The 21,442-nt window shown below is 42.1% G+C and overlaps 1 protein-coding gene across 3 annotated transcripts in view; it reads right to left on the bottom strand.

Annotated features, from left to right (window-relative positions):
• Nucleotides 1-21,218, bottom strand: part of ntf3 (neurotrophin 3) — a 38,695-nt gene extending 17,477 nt beyond the window's left edge. For 2 of the 3 annotated variants that reach the window (XM_010878463.4, XM_020053108.3), the window contains exon 1: nucleotides 21,091-21,218. In XM_010878463.4, coding sequence (XP_010876765.2) covers nucleotides 21,091-21,108 — 18 coding nt within the window. In that variant the 5' untranslated portion in view covers nucleotides 21,109-21,218. The remainder of the gene's footprint in view (nucleotides 1-21,090) is intronic. The other variant, XM_020053109.3, reaches the window with a different exon arrangement.
• Between the last annotated feature and the right edge of the window lie 224 nt (nucleotides 21,219-21,442).

Below are 21,442 nucleotides of genomic sequence, written 5' to 3'. Positions count from 1 at the left end.
ATGATGGGGTAAGGAGATGTTGAGAGGAGATGGAAATCGGACAGGGGTCTAGGGGAGGAGGATGCTGGAGGAGATGGAGATATGACAGGGGTCTAGGGGAGGAGGATGCTGGAGGAGATGGAGATAGGACAGAGGTCTAGGGGAGGAGGATGCTGGAGGAGATGGAGATAGGACAGGGGTCTAGGGGAGGAGGATGCTGGAGGAGATGGAGATAGGACAGGGGTCTAGGGGAGGAGGATGCTGGAGGAGATGGAGATAGGACAGGGATCTAGGGGATGAGGATGCTGGAGGAGGTCAATCAAACAATTACATTTATTCATGAAGCCCTTTTTACATCAGCAGTTGTCACAAGTGATTTACAAAACACCCTGCCTCATACCCCAAGGAGCAAGCAACAACAGCATTGATGCCCAAGCTGGAAATGAGATGGTGAAGGGAGATGGGAAGAGGACAGGGCACAGGAGAGGGGGAAGGCTGGACGAGATTGGGACAAGACAGAGATAAGAGAGGGGGTTGGCTGGAGGAGAGGAGTATAGTGATACAAAGGGGATGAAAGAGATTTTTTTTGTGTGACCCACTCAGGGACTGTCCTGTGTAGTCTCAGATATCCCCGGCCTTGGGCAATGGCACTAGCACCTACATACACTGTATGATCTGACAGTTTCTCAGAGCTGGAGTTGATAATGGGACTGGAACTTGAAGCAGTTAGAGGAGCGTCTGATTCCTCAGTGTCTCTACGAATGAGCTGGGGGCATGCAGCCACTGAAACACTTAATATAGATCTTTGTGGTGCTTCCAGAAACACAGGAGGACATTGTTTTCAAGCCTGCTCCCTTAAGCACCAAAATATCTCACTATCGGAAAAACAGGATTGCACAGACCAATTATTTATTTATAGACAATAGTTTCTAACAAATTTTACAGGGTAATCAGTGTGATCTGGTCAAAGGACTAGAGTGATACTTGTTGACTGGATATTTTATATAACCTGAGTCTTGTGATCTTGATTTATGAAGGTTTCACTTGTTAGTAAAGCCTCTGGATAGACCTCTATTGCACACTAATGTAATATCAAGCAAGACGATCAACACAGCAGAGCTATTCCATGTGAACCGTACACAGACTAGTGATAAACATCTACAGACCTCCAGCCACAATGACCCAGAGCTAGCACCAGGCCAGGCTAACAGGCTAACAGGCACCAATAATGACCCAGAGTTAGCACCAGACCAGGACAGGCTAACAGGCACCAACAATGACCCAGAGCTAGCACCAGACCAGGACAGGCTAACAGGCACCTACAATGGCCCAGAGCTAGCACCAGACCAGGACAGGCTAACAGGCACCTACAATGACCCAGAGCTAGCACCAGACCAGGACAGGCTAACAGGCACCAATAATGACCCAGAGCTAGCACCAGACCAGGACAGGCACCTACAATGACCCAGAGATAGCACAAGGCCAGGACAGGCTAACAGGCACCAATAATGACCCAAAGCTAGCACCAGACCAGGACAGGCTAACAGGCACCAACAATGACCCAGAGCTAGCACCAGACCAGGACAGGCTAACAGGCACCTATAATGGCCCAGAGCTAGCACCAGACCAGGATAGGCTAACAGATACCTAGAACGATCCTCAGCTAGCACCAGGCCAAGACAGGCTAACAGACACCTAGAATGACACTGAGCTAACACCAGGCCAGGACAGGATAACAGACACCTACAAAGGCCCACAGCTAGTACCAGGCCATGCTAACAGACCCATTGAATGACAAGGGCTAGTCATATCACAGGAAAAGAAAACAGACACCTACAATTTCCGAGGGATAGCTTTATTTACCTGGCCTGACGACTAATAGCTGCTCCTGTCCAAAATCCTTCTGGTTGTGTTACACATCTAGTTATTGTGTGATAATTCCAGCTGTCACTGCCCATAGCCCTCCTGATCATCCCTGTCCTTGTCCACCTCATTGTGCAGATGATCTACATTCTGTTTAAAAACTCTGGATACAGCCCACAACCCCTCTGAAAGGCTGGAGGGGCAGGATGGTTGGAGTTAGTGCTTAGTTTTGGTTGACTGGCTGGAGGGGCAGGATTGTTGGAGTTAGGGTTTGTTTTGGTTGACTGGCTGGAGGGGCAGGATGGTTGGAGTTAGGGTTAGTTTTGGTTGACTGGCTGGGGGAGCAGGATGGTTGGAGTTAGGATAAGTTCTGATTGACTGGCTGGGGGAGCAGGCTTATAGCCGCCTGATCTCTTAACTCCTTCAGGATTAACAGCAGTGCCCCTGGAGTAAATTAAGTTTCCTCTGTTTCACCGCTAGATATCTTAGCAGGGCTCCTAACAGAGCACAAGTTAATGTTTGAAGTAAATAAAGAGCTTCACTGACAAAATACCAAACTATCATTGAGCAATCAAATGTTGTACATTTCAAAGTGTGGTTTGAATTGATGGTAGGTGTATCTCATAAGAAGTTAACAAAAACTTTAAGAACAATATGTTGCTCTTAAAAGGTATCATTATTCATTATTGAATCATTTGTAGTAAATATTTATGTCTAAGGTTTTGGGCATAACATTAGGATAAATGCATAACCTATGGTATAACATTTCACTGCTAGGTCCATTTATATTGTATGATTTATTATTGATTTAGAATGACATAAATAATAGTGTCCTTCAACCTACAGTCAGGTAAGTTGTATTAAGGGTAATTTTAACAAGAACATACTGAATATGAATCCAGATAACATTGATACCGTGTCCCATCCCCATTGGAGGGCAGCTCCTGCTCAACCTAATCAAATCTCTTTTTTGTCTAGCACCCAGTAGAGGAACCAGGTTCCCCTTTAAAGTCTTTGATGACTTTTTTTTGTTTAAAGTAATGTAACTGTGTATTTAGCAATGAATTATGTAGTGGGGGCACATGGGCAGTTTTCAAAACTTTAGGGATAAGCCCAGAAATTACTATGTTAAAAATGTGTATTAACATTTTAGAGATAAGAGATGCAACACTAATCAACAACAAAATAAATGCACTGTTCTTTGGAGTATTCACAGTTTTCCAGAATGCTGGTTATCCAATAACATTTGAAATAATGTTCACAAATTTGATTTTGCTTTTCTAATATGTTTTGTGTTTTTATAAAAAAGTTCCTCAATGCACTAAAAGTCTGCCAGTCCAAACTTGAAGTTGTTTTTGTGTGCTAGCATTCATTTGTTGGCAGATTATGGATGATATATACAAAGATTTCTATTCTTTGTAAGCCAAGTTTCAGATAAAATAAATAAGTCAGATTGGATTGAAAAACACACATTTGAATAAAATCCATCTAAGACAATAAACTCTGTATATTCAAATGTAAAAACCTGAGTCCCTTACTGTTTCAAAAGCAAGTGGATTTATAAAATCTACATAGGTGGTGGTGGATGTAATCTTTTATAGTTACAAGTGTGATTTAAATGAATGGGGACAAGATTACTAATGTTAATACCACTTTATTAGAACATGTGGAAATACAAATGGGCTGATATAATCCTATTTCTAGTATTTTCCTCACATCATTCTAGTTGATGAGGTACCAATGTTTGACAACAGCTGCAGAGCACCCTTTTCACCCAGGTGAATTCCACATTCAGCAAAGTTAATTTTTTCCAGAAAACGAACTGACCATAGCACCATGCACAGACACAACATCCGATGAGGAAACTTCCGGAACAGAAATCAACCGCCCATGCATGAAGATGGCGCCGGGACATCAGGATCCAGGGCCGTTGGAAGAGCGTACTTGATGTGCACCACTATGGAGGCTCAGAAGGAGGCTCAGAAGGAGGCTCAGAAGGAGGAGGTTGCCATTTACAACTCCCAAGCTTGGTAACAATCTCCACAGCTGGTTCTCCCGGTTCAGCCCAGTTCAGGATCATTTATAAATGACATGGTTTCCCCAATAATTTGTGTAATCAAATCTGTTTGCTCAACATAGCGGCTTCCCTGTAGGCCTTAGTGGGCAAACATTCATCAACCTGGAAGCCTCATCTCGTAACAGGGCAAAATATACAGCTCCTACAGCGAAATGGTAGAAAAATATCTAAACTTGACACAGTTTTTGTCAGGCGGACCTGGCCAACGACCAACCACATTGCAGATGCTCTTTTAAAATCACTACATAACAAGAAACGAGGCAAGCCTAGTTCAGCCAGCCTGCAATAGAAAGTGTTGCCATCTCGAGATTCTAACCTGGGTCACCCACGTGAAAGGCTATGTCGTTAACCACTAGACCATGGAGCTGTACATTTACCAGGTGTCAGTATAGCCTCTATCCTGAACAAATCCTATTTTGCCACTGGCCTTTTTAATAGTTAATTGGCCATTTGTGAATTACATTGACACAGTTAAACCTTTCTTACTAAGTTTACCTCCACCACAAATAGCGTCTATGTATGGCGTTTGCCACTGGCCGTTTTAACAGCGTATTAGCCAGTAATAAGCTTTACCGGTATCTACTAACATAAGAATTGAGCAATTGCTAGCGAGTCTGCCAAAAACGTAATGATCATAATACATGAATTGGCAAAGAACTAATCTGTCTGTCTGGTCTAGTTCATATGTGGGTGATGATATAGCAGGTCAAATAGACAGGACATTAGGGTATTCAGATAAAACCCCAACTATTAGAAAACAAATACTAGACTACTAGCATGAGAAGGACTTGTTCATACAGGGAGAATGTGTATTAAATGCCTGCTGGGCTGTGGATCAGTGAATGCACATTGATAAATCAAATGGAACTTAAAAGGCTTTACCTGAGGAATGTGGGGATGGTGGTGAATTACTATCTGCTCATCATCCCCCCTAAACAATTCTATAATAAAACTGTTACTTGGGGTTAATATGAATGGATACAATTAAACTGCGATTGATTGTCATATGAGTTTTCTTAAGTATTTTCCAGTGTTAATAAAGCCAGAGAATCAGAGATCAAGGACAAGAGAATAAAGTGTAGAAGGCTACAATTAGGGCAGAGCTTGCTTTATACAGCTTTACATTGCCCAGTTCTTCCCCAATATAACTGTAAGTCTAATAAAAAATGTATACCAGCTGTTGTGTTTATTCATTAAGGAGCACTTGTGTGTTCTTTCATAAATGTTTTGACCTGTAAATGAATTATATACAATATATTCCATTTTATATATACAGCTCCGAAAAAAATTAAGAGACCACTACAAATTTTTCTTAAATCAGCATCTCTACATGTATGTCAGCCATTCCATTCCAGTGTCTGTTAAATTCCAACACAGGCACATCTCCTTTTACTTAATGAAGTACTGATTAGGTGATTACCTGAACCCAATCTAATTTAACATGGAAAAGTATAAAAACACTGCTGTGGTCATCACTATCCTCTTGCAATAGGACCAGCTAAATGGCAAAAGCAGTGCAAGTAGTACCTCAAATGTAATTTGAATAAAAAAATAAGTATTCAGCATGACACAAGTGTTGAAAAGAAAAGCTTTGAGTGAGGAAAATGAGGGTTAAATTCTGGCTTTACTGGCAGAGGGATACAGTGAACGTCAGGTAGCTTCCATCCTGAAAATTTCAAAGACGGCATTAAAACAAGGTCAAGCAACAGACAATTGGGACAACAAAGCTACAGACTGGCAGAGGGCGAAAATTACTGTCTGCTGACCAAGATGACCGTCAATTCATTTGAATGTCACTCAGCAACCGTAGGATGACATCAAGTGACCTACAAAAAGAATGGCAAACAACATCTGGGGTGAAGCGCAAGGCGAGGACGGTTGGAAACAGGCTCCTAGGTGCAGGGCTGAAGTCATGCAAAGCTAGAAAAATGTACTTCGTCAATGAGAAGCAAATAAGAGCCAGGCTGAAGTTTGCAAAAGACCATAAGGATTGGACCATAGAGGAATGGAGTAAGGTCATCTTCTCCAACTAGTCAAATTTTCAGCTTTGCCCAACACCTGGTCATCTAAACAGAGTCTGTGGCCACACGGTTTGACGGAGACCTGGAGAAGCCTACAAGCCACAGTGTCACGCACCCACAGTGAAATTAGATGGAGGATCGGTGATGATCTGGGGATGCGTCTGCAAGGCTGGAATCGGGCAGATTTGTCTTTGTGAAGGACGCATGAATCAAGCCAAGTACAAGGTTACCCTGGAAGAACATCTTCTTCCTTCTGCTCTGACAATGTTCCCCAACTCTGAATTTAATTTTTTCCAGCAGGACAATGCTCCATGCCACACAGCCAGTTCAATCAAGGTGTGGATGGAGGACCACCAGATGAAGACCCTGTCATGACCAGCCCAATCTCCAGGCCTGAGCCCCATTGAAAACCTCTGAAATTTGATCAAGAGGAAGATGGATGGTCACAAGCCATCCAACAAAGCTGAGCTACTTGCATTTTTGTGCCAGGAATGGCATAAAATCACCCAACAGCAATGTGACAGCCTGGTGGAGAGCATTCCAAGACGCATGAAAGCTGTGATTAAAAATCAGGGTTATTCCACCAAATATTAATTTCTGAACTTTTCCTAAGTTAAAACATTAGTATTTTGTTGTAGAAAAATTAATATGAATTTGTTTTCTCTGCATTATTTGATGTCTGAAAACAATGCATCTTTTTTGGTTATTTTGACCAGTTGTCATTTTCTACAAATAAATACTCTAAATGACAATATTTTTGGGGGGAATTTGGGAGTAATGTTGTCAGTATTTTATAGAGTAAAACAAAACTGTTCATTTTACTCAAACATATCTATGAATAGTTAAGCAAGAGAAACTGATAATTTTGCAGTGGTCTCTTAATTTTATATATATACAGTGGGGAGAACAAGCATTTGATACACTGCTGATTTTGCAGGTTTTCCCAATTGCAAAGCATTTAGAAGTCTGTAATTTTTATCATAGGTACTCTTCAACGGTGAGTGACGGAATCTAAAACAAAAATCCAGATAATCACATTGTATGATTTTTAAGTAATTAATTTGCATTTTATTGCATGACATAAGTATTTGATACATCAGAAAAGCAGAACTTAATATTTGGTACAGAAACCTTTGTTTGCAATTACAGAGATCATATGTTTCCTGTAGTTCTTGACCAGGTTTGCACACACTGCAGCAGGGATTTTGGCCCTCTCCTCCATACAGACCATCTCTAGATCCTTCAGGTTCCGGGGCTGTAGCTGGGCAATACAGAGTTTCAGCTCCTTCCAAAGATTTTCTACTGGGTTGAGGTCTAAACTTTAGACAACTAAACCCTTGAGATGCTTCTTACGGATTCACTCCTTAGTTGCCCTGGGTGTGTGTTTCGGGTCGTTGTCATGCTGGAAGACCCAGCCACGACCCATCTTCAATGCTCTTACTGAGGGAAGGAGGTTGTTAACCAAGATCTGGCCCCATCCATCCTCCCCTCAATACGGTGCAGTCGTCCTGTCCCTTTTACAGAAAAGCATCCCCAAAGAATGATGTTTCCACCTCTATGCCTCACTGTTGGGATGGTGTTCTTGGGGTTGTACTCATCCTTCTTCTTCCTCCAAACAAGGGTTAGAGTGGAGTTTAGACCAAAAAGCTCTATTTTTGTCTCATCAGACCACATGACCTTCTCCCATTCCTCCTCTGGATCATCCAGATGGTCATTGGCAAACTTCAGACGGGCCTGGACATGCGCTGGCTTGAGCAGGGGGACCTTGCGTGCGCTGCAGGATTTTAATCCATGACGGTGTAGTGTGTTACTAATGGTTTTCTTTGAGACTGTTCCAGCTCTCCTCAGGTCATTGACCAGGTACTGCCGTGTAGTTCTGGGCTGATCCCTCACCTTCCTCATGATCATTGATGCTGAGATCTTGCATGGAGCCCCAGACCAAGGGAGATTGACTGTCATCTTGAACTTCTTCCATTTTCTAATAATTGCGCCAACAGTTGTTGCCTTCTCACCAAGCTGCTTGCCCATCCCAGCCTTGTGCAGGTCTACAATTTTATCCCTGATGTCCTTACACAGCTCTCTGGTCTTTGTAAGTGGGGAAAACCTGCAAAATCGGCAGTGTATCAAATACTTGTTCTCCCCACTGTATACTGTAAATACATATTGATGCTATCTTTATCCCTATAGGGGGAGAGAACACATAGTGAGTAGTAAGTAGTATAATAATATAATTTGTATGTGTTAAAACAAAACAGCACATAAATTTTGACACATATTTTGAAACCGTATCAATTGTACAAAAATGTGATTCTGCTCTTCAAACACTGATGTATCCTTTGAGCCAAACTGTTTTCCAACCACCTCCCTGTGATTCACTTAGGATAAGAGCATCTGATAAATGATTAAACTGTAAACATGTTATAGTGCAGGAATTGATAAACTATGGGCAGGGGCCCAATGTGGGTCCTCTGTATATTAGGGTGCTGAGTTACAAGAATACATTAAGAATAACACACTGTATGATGATCCCTGAAGGCTGTACCCCTGAGTTTATTCATAACCAACTGGTTATTACTTATTCTTATTTCTGATGGAGTATGGTTTACATTACTAGCCTACAGGGATAACGTAGGGGGTGGCAGTGGTTGAACAGAATAATGTTTTCATTTTGAAACATACAGGGTCAATTATCTACAAAATTGGACAACAAAATACATGCTGCTTTTTTACATCAGATTAAAGACATTATAAAAAGATCCATGCTTGAGTAAAGCCAAACACTATGGTCTAGGGTTTTGTTCCATTGTGAAGCATCAGAACTGTTCTTATCTCAGTGAATACAATAGGCTGAGGTCCAAACAGATTCACCAAGCCATGTGTAACTGCTACACAATTGACAGCAAGGTGTCTGACAAACGTTTTAAAACATTTTGTCTCAAGCACTTAAAAGACAGCAAGTGCTTCCATTAGACAAAGGTAGTGACCTGTCTGTCATGAATAACTGCCCATATCTCCCTATCCTCTCTCCAATGTTATTACCGGTGCTGATTCACTGTCTATCTCCTGCCTTGTTGGTATTGTCTAGGGTCTCAGTTCCTGTCCAAAGTCCACATGTTCTTCTCTGTCTAAAGTCCCTCCTGAATTCTCTGTCTAAAGTCCCTCCTGAAATCTCTGTCTAAAGTCACTCCTGAATTCTTTGTCTAAAGTCAACCTGGTCGTCTTAATCATCCTTTCTTCCTGGGGAGATTGTCCCTGGCCACAGGGCACCTGTTCTTCCCTGTCCTTTCTTCCTGGGGAGATTGTCCCTGGCCACAGGGCACTTCTCCTTTATATTCCAATGTCTTGGCCCCCCCCCAGAGCCTGGCTCCTTTCTAGATGAATGATTCAATCATTCTAGGGAGTTTTTCCAAGCCACTGTGCTCTAAATTGTTGTAGTTACTTGCTTTTTTTGGGTTTAAGGCTAGGTGTCAATATAAGACTTTTGTGACAAAATAATAATATTTTGCCTTTATTTTACTAAGCATTACGAGTTAGGTTTAGAGTTTAGATAAAATTTTAGGATTAGGCATTAGGGCTAGGTTAAATGTACCCATAAATGTTATGTTATTGAAGTTATGGTTAGGTTAGGTTAGGGAATAGCTTAACATTATGACTAGGGTTAGGGTATTGGGAACAAGGATTTCTAGTTTTCTGGTGAACACAAGGCTAAAATAAACAGTGAGCGTGCAACTGTGCATGTGCGTGTGTGCGTGAGTGTGTGTGTGTGAGTGTGTTTGTGAGTGTGATTGTGTGTGTGACTGTGTGAGTGTGATTGTGTGTGTGAGTGTGTGAGTGAGTGTGATTGTGTGTGTGAGTGTGTGAGTGTGATTATGTGTGAGTGTGTAAGTGTGTGTGTGTGTGTGTGTGTGTGTGTGAGTGTGATTGTGTGTGTGAGTGTGTTTGTGAGTGTGATTGTGTGTGTGACTGTGTGAGTGTGATTGTGTGTGTGAGTGTGTGAGTGAGTGTGATTGTGTGTGTGAGTGTGTGAGTGTGATTATGTGTGAGTGTGTAAGTGTGTGTGTGTGTGTGTGTGTGTGAGTGTGATTGTGTGTGTGAGTGTGTTTGTGAGTGTGATTGTGTGTGTGAGTGTGATTGTGTGTGTGTGTGTGAGTGTGATTGTGTGTGTGTGTGAGTGAGTGTGATTGTGTGTGTGTGTGAGTGTGATTGTGTGTGTGAGTGTGATTGTGTGTGTGTGTGAGTGTGATTGTGTGTGTGACTGTGTGAGTAATGTAGTCCAGCATGAGGAATGTAAACCTAACATACATGCACTGAATACTTCCTAAAAGTCACACTTGTTTGAACAGGTAGATGCCTCAGCCTTGGTGTTGCCAAGGATGTAACAATATGGAGCATACCAAGACTCATTTGGTAAACCGTGTGTTGTGTGTGTCTGAGACTTTGGTAATTAATAACATGATGACATTACATTTTGTTGTATTACAGTGGTTGAAGAGCACAATGATCCATTACAGCCCTGGGCCAAATGCTCTGTTATTAGATTACAACCATGACACTTCCTGGTGGTCTGGACTAACTCAACCTGCAACAACCTGCCATTACCCCTACGTCCATCACCTATAGCTGGTATATAACATTACCCCTACGTCCATAATCTATAGCTGGTATATAACATTACCCCTACGTCCATCACCTATAGCTGGTATATAACATTACCCCTACGTCCATCACCTATAGCTGGTATATAACATTACCCCTACGTCCATAATCTATAGCTGGTATATAACATTACCCCTACGTCCATAATCTATAGATGGTATATAACATTACCCCTACGTCAATCATCTGTAGCTGGACTAACTCAACCTGCAACAACCTGCCATTACCCCTACGTCCATCATCTATAGCTGGTATATAACATTACCCCTACGTCCATAATCTATAGATGGTATATAACATTACCCCTACGTCCATAATCTATAGCTGGTATATAACATTACCCCTACGTCAATCATCTGTAGCTGGACTAACTCAACCTGCAACAACCTGCCATTACCCCTACGTCCATCATCTATAGCTGGTATATAACATTACCCCTACGTCCATAATCTATAGCTGGTATATAACATTACCCCTACGTCCATCATCTATAGCTGGTATATAACATTACCCCTACGTCAATCATCTATAGCTGGTATATAACATTACCCCTACGTCAATCATCTATAGCTGGTATATAACATTTTGTTCCATTGTGAAGCAGAATCTCAGTGATTTCAATAAGCTGAAGTCTAAACAGGTTCACCAAGCCATGTGTTACTGCTAATCTATTGAAAGCAAGGAGTCTGACAAACGTTTTGAAACATTTAGTCTCAGGCACTGTCCCTAAGATTTAAAAGACAGCATTATACAAAATGCTTCCATAAAAAAAAGCCTTTTTTATTAGAAAAGCTTCCATTAGACAAAGGTAGGGACCTGTCTGTCATGAATAACTGTCCATATCTCCCTATCTTCTCTCAGATGTTATTACTGGAGCTGATTCACTGGCTTACTCCTGTTGTCTTTAAGAGAGTGCTTCACAATATGCCAGGCCTTTAACCATAAGATGACAAGGTACCCCTACGTCAATCATCTATAGCTGGTATATAACATTACCACTAAATCCATCATCCATAGCTGGTATATAACATTACCCCTACGTCCATCATACCTAGTGATGGAACTGGATTTTGTTCCGCTTTAGATTAATTACAAATAGTCAATTAATTAATGTAATAAATGTAATTAGCTGGTAAATACAATTTTCCCTAGGTCCATCATCCATAGCTGGTAAATTACATTACCTCTACATCAATCATCTATAGCTGGTAAATTACATGACCTCTAAATCAATCATCTATAGCTGGTAAATAACATTAGCAGTTGGTCCCCAAGACACATCCTGCTCACTGAAATTACAGCCCATCTGTTTCCAGCACTTTCAGACAGTCAGCCTATGAGAGAGAAGAATCATTCAGACAAACTGACTCCAGATGTTCTATAAAAGAGAGTACATTCATACAGCCCAACCCCAACTCTCACTTTCCCCGGTTCCTCTGTCTCTCCGCCTGGAAGAACTTCTCCCAACTGTCCTGGTGCAGTCAGGGGTTAGGAGGACAGCGAGGGAGGAAGGGGAGAGAGGAGAGGGGAGACAGGAGACAGACACACAAAGAGAGAAGAGATGAAGAGTTGAGAAAGAAGGATCCAAGCCCAGAGAAAGGAAGGGGGGGACAGAGCAAGGGGAAGGAGGTATGGAGAAGGAAAAGAGAGGAAGGGGAAGGAGGTATGGAGAAGGAAAAGAGAGGAAGGGGAAGGAGGTATGGAGAAGGAAAAGAGAGGAAGGGGAAGGAGGTATGGAGAAGGAAAAGAGAGGAAGGGGAAGGAGGTATGGAGAAGGAAAAGAGAGGAAGGGGAAATAGAGGGAGAGGGAAAATGAAAGAGGTATGGAGAGGGGATAGAGAGAAAGAGAATGAACAGAGGAGAAAGGGTAAAAGGGGAATTGAGGGAGGAAGATGGAAATGGAGAGAAGAGAAGAATGGAGAGAGGACAGGAAGGAAGAGAGAGACATGAATACTCTCCACATGGCCCTGAGTTTACATTGAGGGGCTCAGTCATTCCCCATCAGACTCAACATCTACTGTTTGAAATCTCATCAAAATCAACTAAATGCATACATTCCAATTAGGCTTTAAAGACGGGGTTTTCTACACCCTCTCACCAATGTAGTTGTTCCACTATAGGCCTACTGGTCTGTGTGTTTTGAAGGTCAGTGTGTTGTCGGGTTTAGTGTGTTATGTAGGTTAGTGTGTTGTGGAGGTTAGTGTGTGGTGAAGGTTTGTATGTTGAGGAGGTTAGTGTGTGGTGAAGGTGGGTATGTTAAGGAGGTTAGTGTGTGGTGAAGGTTGGTATGTTGAGGAGGTTAGTGTGTGGTGAAGGTTGGTATGTTGAGGAGGTTAGTGTGTGGTGAAGGTTAGTATGTTGTGGAGGTTAGTGTGTGGTGAAGGTTGGTATGTTGTGGAGGTTAGTGTGTGGTGAAGGTTGGTATGTTGAGGAGGTTAGTGTGTGGTGAAGGTTGGTATGTTGAGGAGGTTAGTGTGTGGTGAAGGTTGGTATGTTGTGGAGGTTAGTGTGTGGTGAAGGTTGGTATGTTGTGGAGGTTAGTGTGTGGTGAAGGTTGGTATGTTGAGGAGGTTAGTGTGTGGTGAAGGTTGGTATGTTGTGGAGGTTAGTGTGTGGTGAAGGTTAGTATGTTGAGGAGGTTAGTGTGTGGTGAAGGTTAGTATGTTGAGGAGGTTAGTGTGTGGTGAAGGTTGGTATAATGTGGAGGTTAGTGTGTGGTGAAGGTTGGTATAATGTGGAGGTTAGTGTGTGGTGAAGGTTGGTATGTTGTGGAGGTTAGTGTGTGGTGAAGGTGGGTATGTTAAGGAGGTTAGTGTGTGGTGAAGGTTGGTATGTTGAGGAGGTTAGTGTGTGGTGAAGGTTGGTATAATGTGGAGGTTAGTGTGTGGTGAAGGTTGGTATGTTGTGGAGGTTAGTGTGTGGTGAAGGTTGGTATGTTGTGGAGGTTAGTTTGTGGTGAAGGTTGGTATGTTGAGGAGGTTAGTTTGTGGTGAAGTGGGTATGTTGAGGAGGTTAGTTTGTGGTGAAGGTTGGTATGTTGTGGAGGTTAGTTTGTGGTGAAGGTGGGTATGTTGAGGAGGTTAGTTTGTGGTGAAGGTTGGTATGTTGAGGAGGTTAGTTTGTGGTGAAGGTTGGTATGTTGTGGAGGTTAGTTTGTGGTGAAGGTGGGTATGTTGAGGAGGTTAGTTTGTGGTGAAGGTTGGTATGTTGAGGAGGTTAGTTTGTGGTGAAGGTGGGTATGTTGAGGAGGTTAGTTTGTGGTGAAGGTGGGTATGTTGAGGAGGTTAGTTTGTGGTGAAGGTTGGTATGTTGAGGAGGTTAGTTTGTGGTGAAGGTTGGTATGTTGAGGAGGTTAGTGTGTGGTGAAGGTTGGTATGTTGAGGAGGTTAGTTTGTGGTGAAGGTGGGTATGTTGTGGAGGTTAGTTTGTGGTGAAGGTTGGTATGTTGAGGAGGTTAGTTTGTGGTGAAGGTTGGTATGTTGTGGAAGTTAGTGTGTGGTGAAGGTTTAGAGTTGAGTAGATATAAGTTCTGTCTCCCCACCTTCCCTGTGGCCTCCGTAACTCCATCAAGGAGGGATTGGGAAGGGCAGAATAATGATTGTGACATTGCATTTCCCTCCGAAAGTTCTGTTACCCGAGGGCAGGTGACTAATCGGTGTACACATACATATGTATACAGGAACATGCATGAACATACAGCTGCATCCCAGTTTAAAGGCAAATCTCTGTTGTAGTACATATAGCTGAGTCCCAATGTAAAAGTAGATCTCTGTTACAGTAGATACCGCTGAGTCCCAGTGTAAAGGCATGTCTCTGTTATAGTAGATACCGCTGAGTCCCTGTATAAAGGCAGGTCTCTGTTATAGTAGATACTGCTGGGTCCCAGTGTAAAGGCAGGTCTCTGTTATAGTAGATACCGCTGAGTCCCTGTATAAAGGCAGGTCTCTGTTATAGTAGATACTGCTGGGTCCCAGTGTAAAGGCAGGTCTCTGTTATAGTAGATACCGCTGAGTCCCTGTATAAAGGCAGGTCTCTGTTATAGTAGATACTGCTGGGTCCCAGTGTAAAGGCAGGTCTCTGTTATAGTAGATACCGCTGATTCCCTGTATAAAGGCAGGTCTCTGTTATAGTAGATACCGCTGAGTCCCTGTATAAAGGCAGGTCTCTGTTATAGTAGATACTGCTGGGTCCCAGTGTAAAGGCAGGTCTCTGTTATAGTAGATACCGCTGAGTCCCTGTATAAAGGCAGGTCTCTGTTATAGTAGATACCGCTGAGTCCCTGTATAAAGGCAGGTCTCTGTTATAGTAGATACTGCTGGGTCCCAGTGTAAAGGCAGGTCTCTGTTATAGTAGATATTGCTGGGTCCCAGTTTAAAGGCAGGTCTCTGTTATAGTAGATACTGCTGGGTCCCAGTGTAAAGGCAGGTCTCTGTTATAGTAGATCCTGCTGGGTCCCAGTGTAAAGGCAGGTCTCTGTTATAGTAGATACTGCTGGGTCCCAGTGTAAAGGAAGGTGTGTGTGTGTGTGAGTTTTTGTGTGTTTGTGTGTGTGTGTTTGTGTTTTTGTGTGTGTGTGTGTGTGTGTGTGTGTGTGTGTAATAGGGTGAGGTAGGGTGTGAGAGGGGGTTTGAGGCTGGACAGCAGTTTGGTAGAAAACAGGCATCTGTAAAAGTAATCAGGGGACCTCATCTCCTCCCAGTGAATCATACGTTTCTAACCTCTGTCACTGTGTAGCATAAAATACTGATTTTACTATATAATAATACACATTACATAACTATGTAGCATAAAATACTGATTTAACTATATAATAATACACATTACATAACTATGTAGCATAAAATACTGATTTTACTATTTAATAATACACATTACATAACTATGTAGCATAAAATACTGATTTTACTATTTAATAATACACATTACATAACTATGTAGCATAAAATATTGATTTTTAATATGTTGTGTAGAATACATTACTATTATTAGTTACATATGCTTATTACAGAAACACTTCACTAACTGTATGTGAAACTGCGTCATTGACAATTCAAAATGGTCCATCTTCCTGAATTCAGACAAATGAATATACAACCCTGTTTCCAAAAAAATTGGGACGCTGTGTAAAATGCTAATAAAAACAGAATGCAATCATGTGCAAATAATTTATCCCTGTATTTAATTGAAAAAAGTACAAAGACAACATATCAAATGTTGAAACTGAGAAATATTTTAGTTTTTGGAAAAATACATGCCCATTTTGAATTTGTTGCCAGCAACATGTTTCAAATATTTTGGGACAGGGGCATGTTTACTACTGTGTTGCATCACCTCTTCATTTACCAATACTCTGTAAGCGTTTGGGATCTGAGGAGACCAACTGCTGTAGTTTTGAAAGTGAAATGTTTTTCCATTCTTGCTTGATATAGGATTTCAGCTGATCAACAGTTCAGGGTCATTTCATAATGCACCAAATGTTTTCAATGGGTGACAGGTCTGGACTGCAGGCAGGTCAGTTTAGCACCCAGACTATCACTAAAGAGCCATGATGTTGTAAAACGTGCAGAATGTGGTTTGGCATTGTCATGTTGAAATGAGCAAGGCCTTCCCTGAAAATAATGTCTGCCTGGCAGCATATGTTGCTCCAAAACCTGTATATTTTTCAGCATTTATGGTGCCTTCGTAGATGTGCAAGTCACCCATGCCATGTGCACTAATGCACCCCCATGTGGTTTCTTCTTTGCATGGTAGAGTTTTAACTTGCATTTGTGGATGCAGCTACAGACTGTGTTCAAACAATGGTATTCAGAAGTGTTGCTGAGCCCATACAGTGATATCCAGTGGAGAATCATATCTGTTTTTAATGCAGTTTCACCTGAGGGCCAGAAAATCACAGCCATCCAAAATTGGTTTTTGGCCTTGTCCCTTGTCCAATTTTTTAATGATATTATGTAACGTAGATGAGGAGATCCACAAATTAAATTTTATGTTGAGAAACGTTTTTCTTAAATAGTTGCACTATTTGCCTGTGCAGTCTTTCACAGCATGGTGAACCCCTCCCATCTTTACTTCTGAAAGACTCATCCTCCCTGGGATGCTGTTTTTATACCCAATCGTGTTACTGACCTGTTAATAATTAACCCTAACCCTTTTTTGGAAATGGGTCTATAGAATCTAGATGGAATTGTATGTCCTGTATCAACTATAAATTACAGTAAATTAATATATAGGATAAACTCCTACCTCCATAGTGCTGCATCTCATATACTCACCATTTAGTGTACTACACATGAAAGTACACTCACCTAAAGGATTATTAGGAACACCTGTTCAATTTCTCATTAATGCAATTATCTAATCAACCAATCACATGGCAGTTGCTTCAATGCATTTAGGGGTGTGGTCCTGGTCAAGACAATCTCCTGAACTCCAAACTGAATGTCAGAATGGGAAAGGTGATTTAAGCAATTTTGAGCGTGGCATGGTTGTTGGTGCCAAACGGGCCGGTCTGAGTATTTCACAATCTGCTCAGTTACTGGGATTTTCACGCACAACCATTTCTAGGGTTTACAAAGAATGGTGTGAAAAGGGAAAAACATCCAGTATGCGGCAGTCCTCTGGGCGAAAATGCCTTGTTGATGCTAGAGGTCAGAGGAGAATGGGCCGACTGATTCAAGCTGATAGAAGAGCAACTTTGACTGAAATAACCACTCGTTACAACCGAGGTATGCAGCAAAGCATTTGTGAAGCCACAACACGCACAACCTTGAGGCGGATGGGCTACAACAGCAGAAGACCCCACCGGGTACCTCTCATCTCCACTACAAATAGGAAAAAGAGGCACAATTTGCACGAGCTCAACAAAATTCGACAGTTGAAGACTGGAAGAATGTTGCTTGGTCTCGATTTCTGTTGGGACATTCAGATGGTAGAGTCAGAATTTGGCGTAAACAATGAGAACATGGATCCATTATGCCTTGTTACCACTGTGCAGGCTGGTGGTGGTGGTGGTGTAATGGTGTGGGGGATGTTTGCTTGGCTAACTTTAGGCCCCTTAGTGCCAATTGGGCATCGTTTAAATGCCACGGCCTACCTGAGCATTGTTTCTGACCATGTCCATCCCTTTATGACCACCATGTACCCATCCTCTGATGGGTACTTGCAGCAGGATAATGCACCATGTCACAAAGCTCGAATCATTTTAAATTGTTTTCTTGAACATGACAATGAGTTCACTGTACACCAGATCTCAACCCAATAGAGCATCTTTGGGATGTGGTGGAACGGGAGCTTCGTGCCCTGGATGTGCATCCCACAAATCTCCATCAACTGCAAGATGCTATCTTATCAATATGGGCCAACATTTCTAAAGAATGCTTTCAGCACCTTGTTGAATCAATGCCACGTAGAATTAAGGCAGTTCTGAAGGCGAAAGGGGGTCAAACACAGTATTAGTATGGTGTTCCTAATAATCCTATAGGTGAGTGTATATCAACTTAAGGTAAATTTGTGTATTCTGTCCCTATATTATGTCTACCCCTGGCACTACTTTAATAACAAGTAAAGATCTGGGTAAATGACCGCAGCAAATAAAGACAACTCAGACATTGATAATGCTGTGGCACTGACAATGCTGTGACACCGATCATGTTGTGACACCAATCATGTTGTGACACTGATAATGTTGTGAATTCAAACACTGATATTCTGAGTTCATAGTAAAAGTGATGTAGAGCTCTAGAAAGCCTGTCAGCCTGTTACATGTCAGTGTTACCTCTTGCTTTTGTTTAATGGGTGACAACAATTCTACTTTTCTTTCCAGCTGTTTGATGTGTGAAGAGAGATGTTGAGACAATATGCTTATTATCTGTTTCCTTACTGATAAAGGACAAATTTACTTTATGTTAACCTGGGAGCTGCTACAGAAACAGCACTCCTAAAAATGCCCATATCTAGAAGACAACACTCTTCTAATTCCCATATCTAGAAGATAACACTCCTCTAATTCCCATATCTAGAAGACAACACTCCTCTAATGCCCATATCTAGAAGACAACACTCCTCTAATTCCCATATCTAGAAGACAACACTCCTCTAATTCCCATATCTAGAAGACAACACTCCTCTAATGCCCATATCTAGAAGACAACACCGCTCTAATATCACTGAGAGTGTTCTCTGTTCTAGTATATAGTCTCTATATCTCCACTTGGAGTGTTCTCTGTTCTAGTATATAGTCTCTATACCTCCACTTGGAGTGTTCTCTGTTCTAGTATATAGTCTCTATATCTCCACTTGGAGTGTTCTCTGTTCTAGTATATAGTCTCTATATCTCCACTTGGAGTGTTCTCTGTTCTAGTATATAGTCTCTATATCTCCACTTGGAGTGTTCTCTGTTCTAGTATATAGTCTCTATATCTCCACTTGGAGTGTTCTCTGTTCTAGTATATAGTCTCTATATCTCCACTTGGAGTGTTCTCTGTTCTCGTATATTGTCTCTATATTTCCACTTGGAGTGTTCTCTGTTCTCGTATATTGTCTCTATATTGTCACTAAGTGTTCTCTGTTCACTGGGGCACAGAGAACATGCAGCCTCATGTGATGAGGCTGTATAAAGAAGCGGGCTATCACCTTCAAACCACATGATGATTCCCTGCCCTGGTCCACACCCCAGGACACACTCAGTATGAGGGTATTAACAGGTTCCTGTGTGACTGTCTGATTTATAAAGGTGTAGCACATTATGGTTCATCTCCAGGCCAAACTCTGTAGTCTGCTCTCTTGCCCACTACGTATGGAACGGCTATGTTTAACTTTACACTGACACAACTGAAGTTTGCAAGAGCTCAAACACATCTAAGACCAGGCCATCATGTTTAAAAGCTCAAACATGAGCTTAGCCTATCTTGGTTAAAAGCACATGCAGATCTGAAATCAGGCTATCCTAGTTAGCACACAGATCTTTCCCAGGCTGTTGAGGCTACTGCTGCAATACTAGACATGACCCAACCTTCCCAGAGAGCAGAGTTGACCTTACTGTAGTTTATATTGTGGTAGGCTACAGTGTTTTACATGGTGGCAATGTCTTTCTGTTAGCTAAATGATGGTGGAAATGTAGCTGACATAAAATCCTCCCCAATGCTCATCGCTATTAAAGAGCTTGTCAAATTAAAATCCATTTGCCATTTGAAGAGAAGTTGACATGCTATGTGTGTGGAATGGATTATTGAAAGGACACGTAAATGGTATAGATAATCAGCATTAGAGTAGATCCGGTATAGTGGTACCGCTTTAGGGCTGTGGAAAGGGCCAACCTGACGCGCGGTAGTGGAGGTCTACAAGAAAGAACAACTGTCGGAAGAAACTGCGGGAGAACCAGTTCTCTCTCCCCGCGACAAGATGTTAACACGACCCCATCGTTAACCCGCTACTGCGCGAGGCAGGGCATAGCCAATCCCGTCTCCTCCACAGATTTGCAGGATTATCCATTTTAGGGATTGTCTGCTATCTCTGGTTGTGATTAGGGAAACCAACCGGCAGATCACATGGAGGCCAATGCACAGAATATGCATGTTTTATGTGTGTTCGACGACGTATTTAAAGCTTTAACTGCCACAACTGCCATATAACTCTGGGCACATATTTAAGCCTGCATGTTTTGACACTACAGGAGACCGGGTTGCGCGCATTTATTGCCATGTTCACTTTCTCCTACATAAAGGCTACTGAGCTTGCAGGCTGACAGACAGCCTGGCAGGCTCAAAGCATTAGGCTTTCTGTTTTCTGTAGTAGAGCCATATTGACTTTCAATCCCCTCCGAGGGCGCGAGGGAAGTTGAATGTTTGATTTAGTTTATTTCGCGCTAGCACAAATGTCACAGCCAATACATTATATACAGCAGCCTAGATTGAATATATAGATGATGTGTACATAGTTTGTTATAGTAGATGCTATTAGCTCTGAGCAGCAGACAAGCCCAGCCTATTGTTTACCTGCGGTGTAAGAAGTGTATGGTAAGAAGTGAATTTGCCCGTACTGGTTTTCTCTCCGCCCCGGGGCAACGCTCAGCGCATATCATTACACATTCCAACTGGAGCTACTCATATGATGGGGTTCATTTTACCAAGCCTCCAACCAAATTCCACATACGACTATTTGTCAACCATTTTATCGAATATATATACATATTGCCAAGACATTCTAAAATGAAGTGTATAATAGTTAGCCAAACCACAAGTTTAGATATGTTTTTGGAAAAGTTTGACAACAGTAAAACTTTTACCATATCAGGTCCAGCGGCAGCTACTAAGTTCACCACGAATACTGTTGATATTTGTTACTATTCTTTTCAATCATTTAGATATATGTTCTCCAAGAACAACAAACAAACCCGTCAGTTCTGTCTGTCACTCAAGACGTGGATTTCCACGGAATGAGTTTCAGTTGAAAACAACAGCAGCTGAGCATTAAAGTAGTAATGTAAACGTATCATACCGTAATAAAGGTAACCATAGCATCGGTGTGTTAATATCCAGCAGACCCGACATGAAGCTGCTGATTTTATACAGAATCCTTTTCGAAACGTCTGACTTTAAAGCGCGCGGCCTGTGCGTGCTACTACAGTCTGGTTATCGTGAAGAGTGAAGGGTGCTCTCTTTCTCTCTCTCTCTCTCTCTCTCTCTCTCTCCCTCTCTCTCTCCCTCTCTCTCACTCTCTCTCTCTCTCTATCTCTCTCTCCGGTTGCAGACGTAATCTGCAGCTCTAAGGACAGATGGCTGTTGGCGTATGCGCTTTAGAGAAGCACGCTGCCCGCCCGCCCGTTACAGCACTGGTCTGGCCCTCAACT

The sequence above is a fragment of the Esox lucius genome, chromosome 14 (assembly GCF_011004845.1).
Source record: "Esox lucius isolate fEsoLuc1 chromosome 14, fEsoLuc1.pri, whole genome shotgun sequence".
Taxonomy (NCBI): Eukaryota; Metazoa; Chordata; class Actinopteri; order Esociformes; family Esocidae; genus Esox; species Esox lucius.
This window is presented reverse-complemented; position numbering and strand designations above follow the sequence as displayed.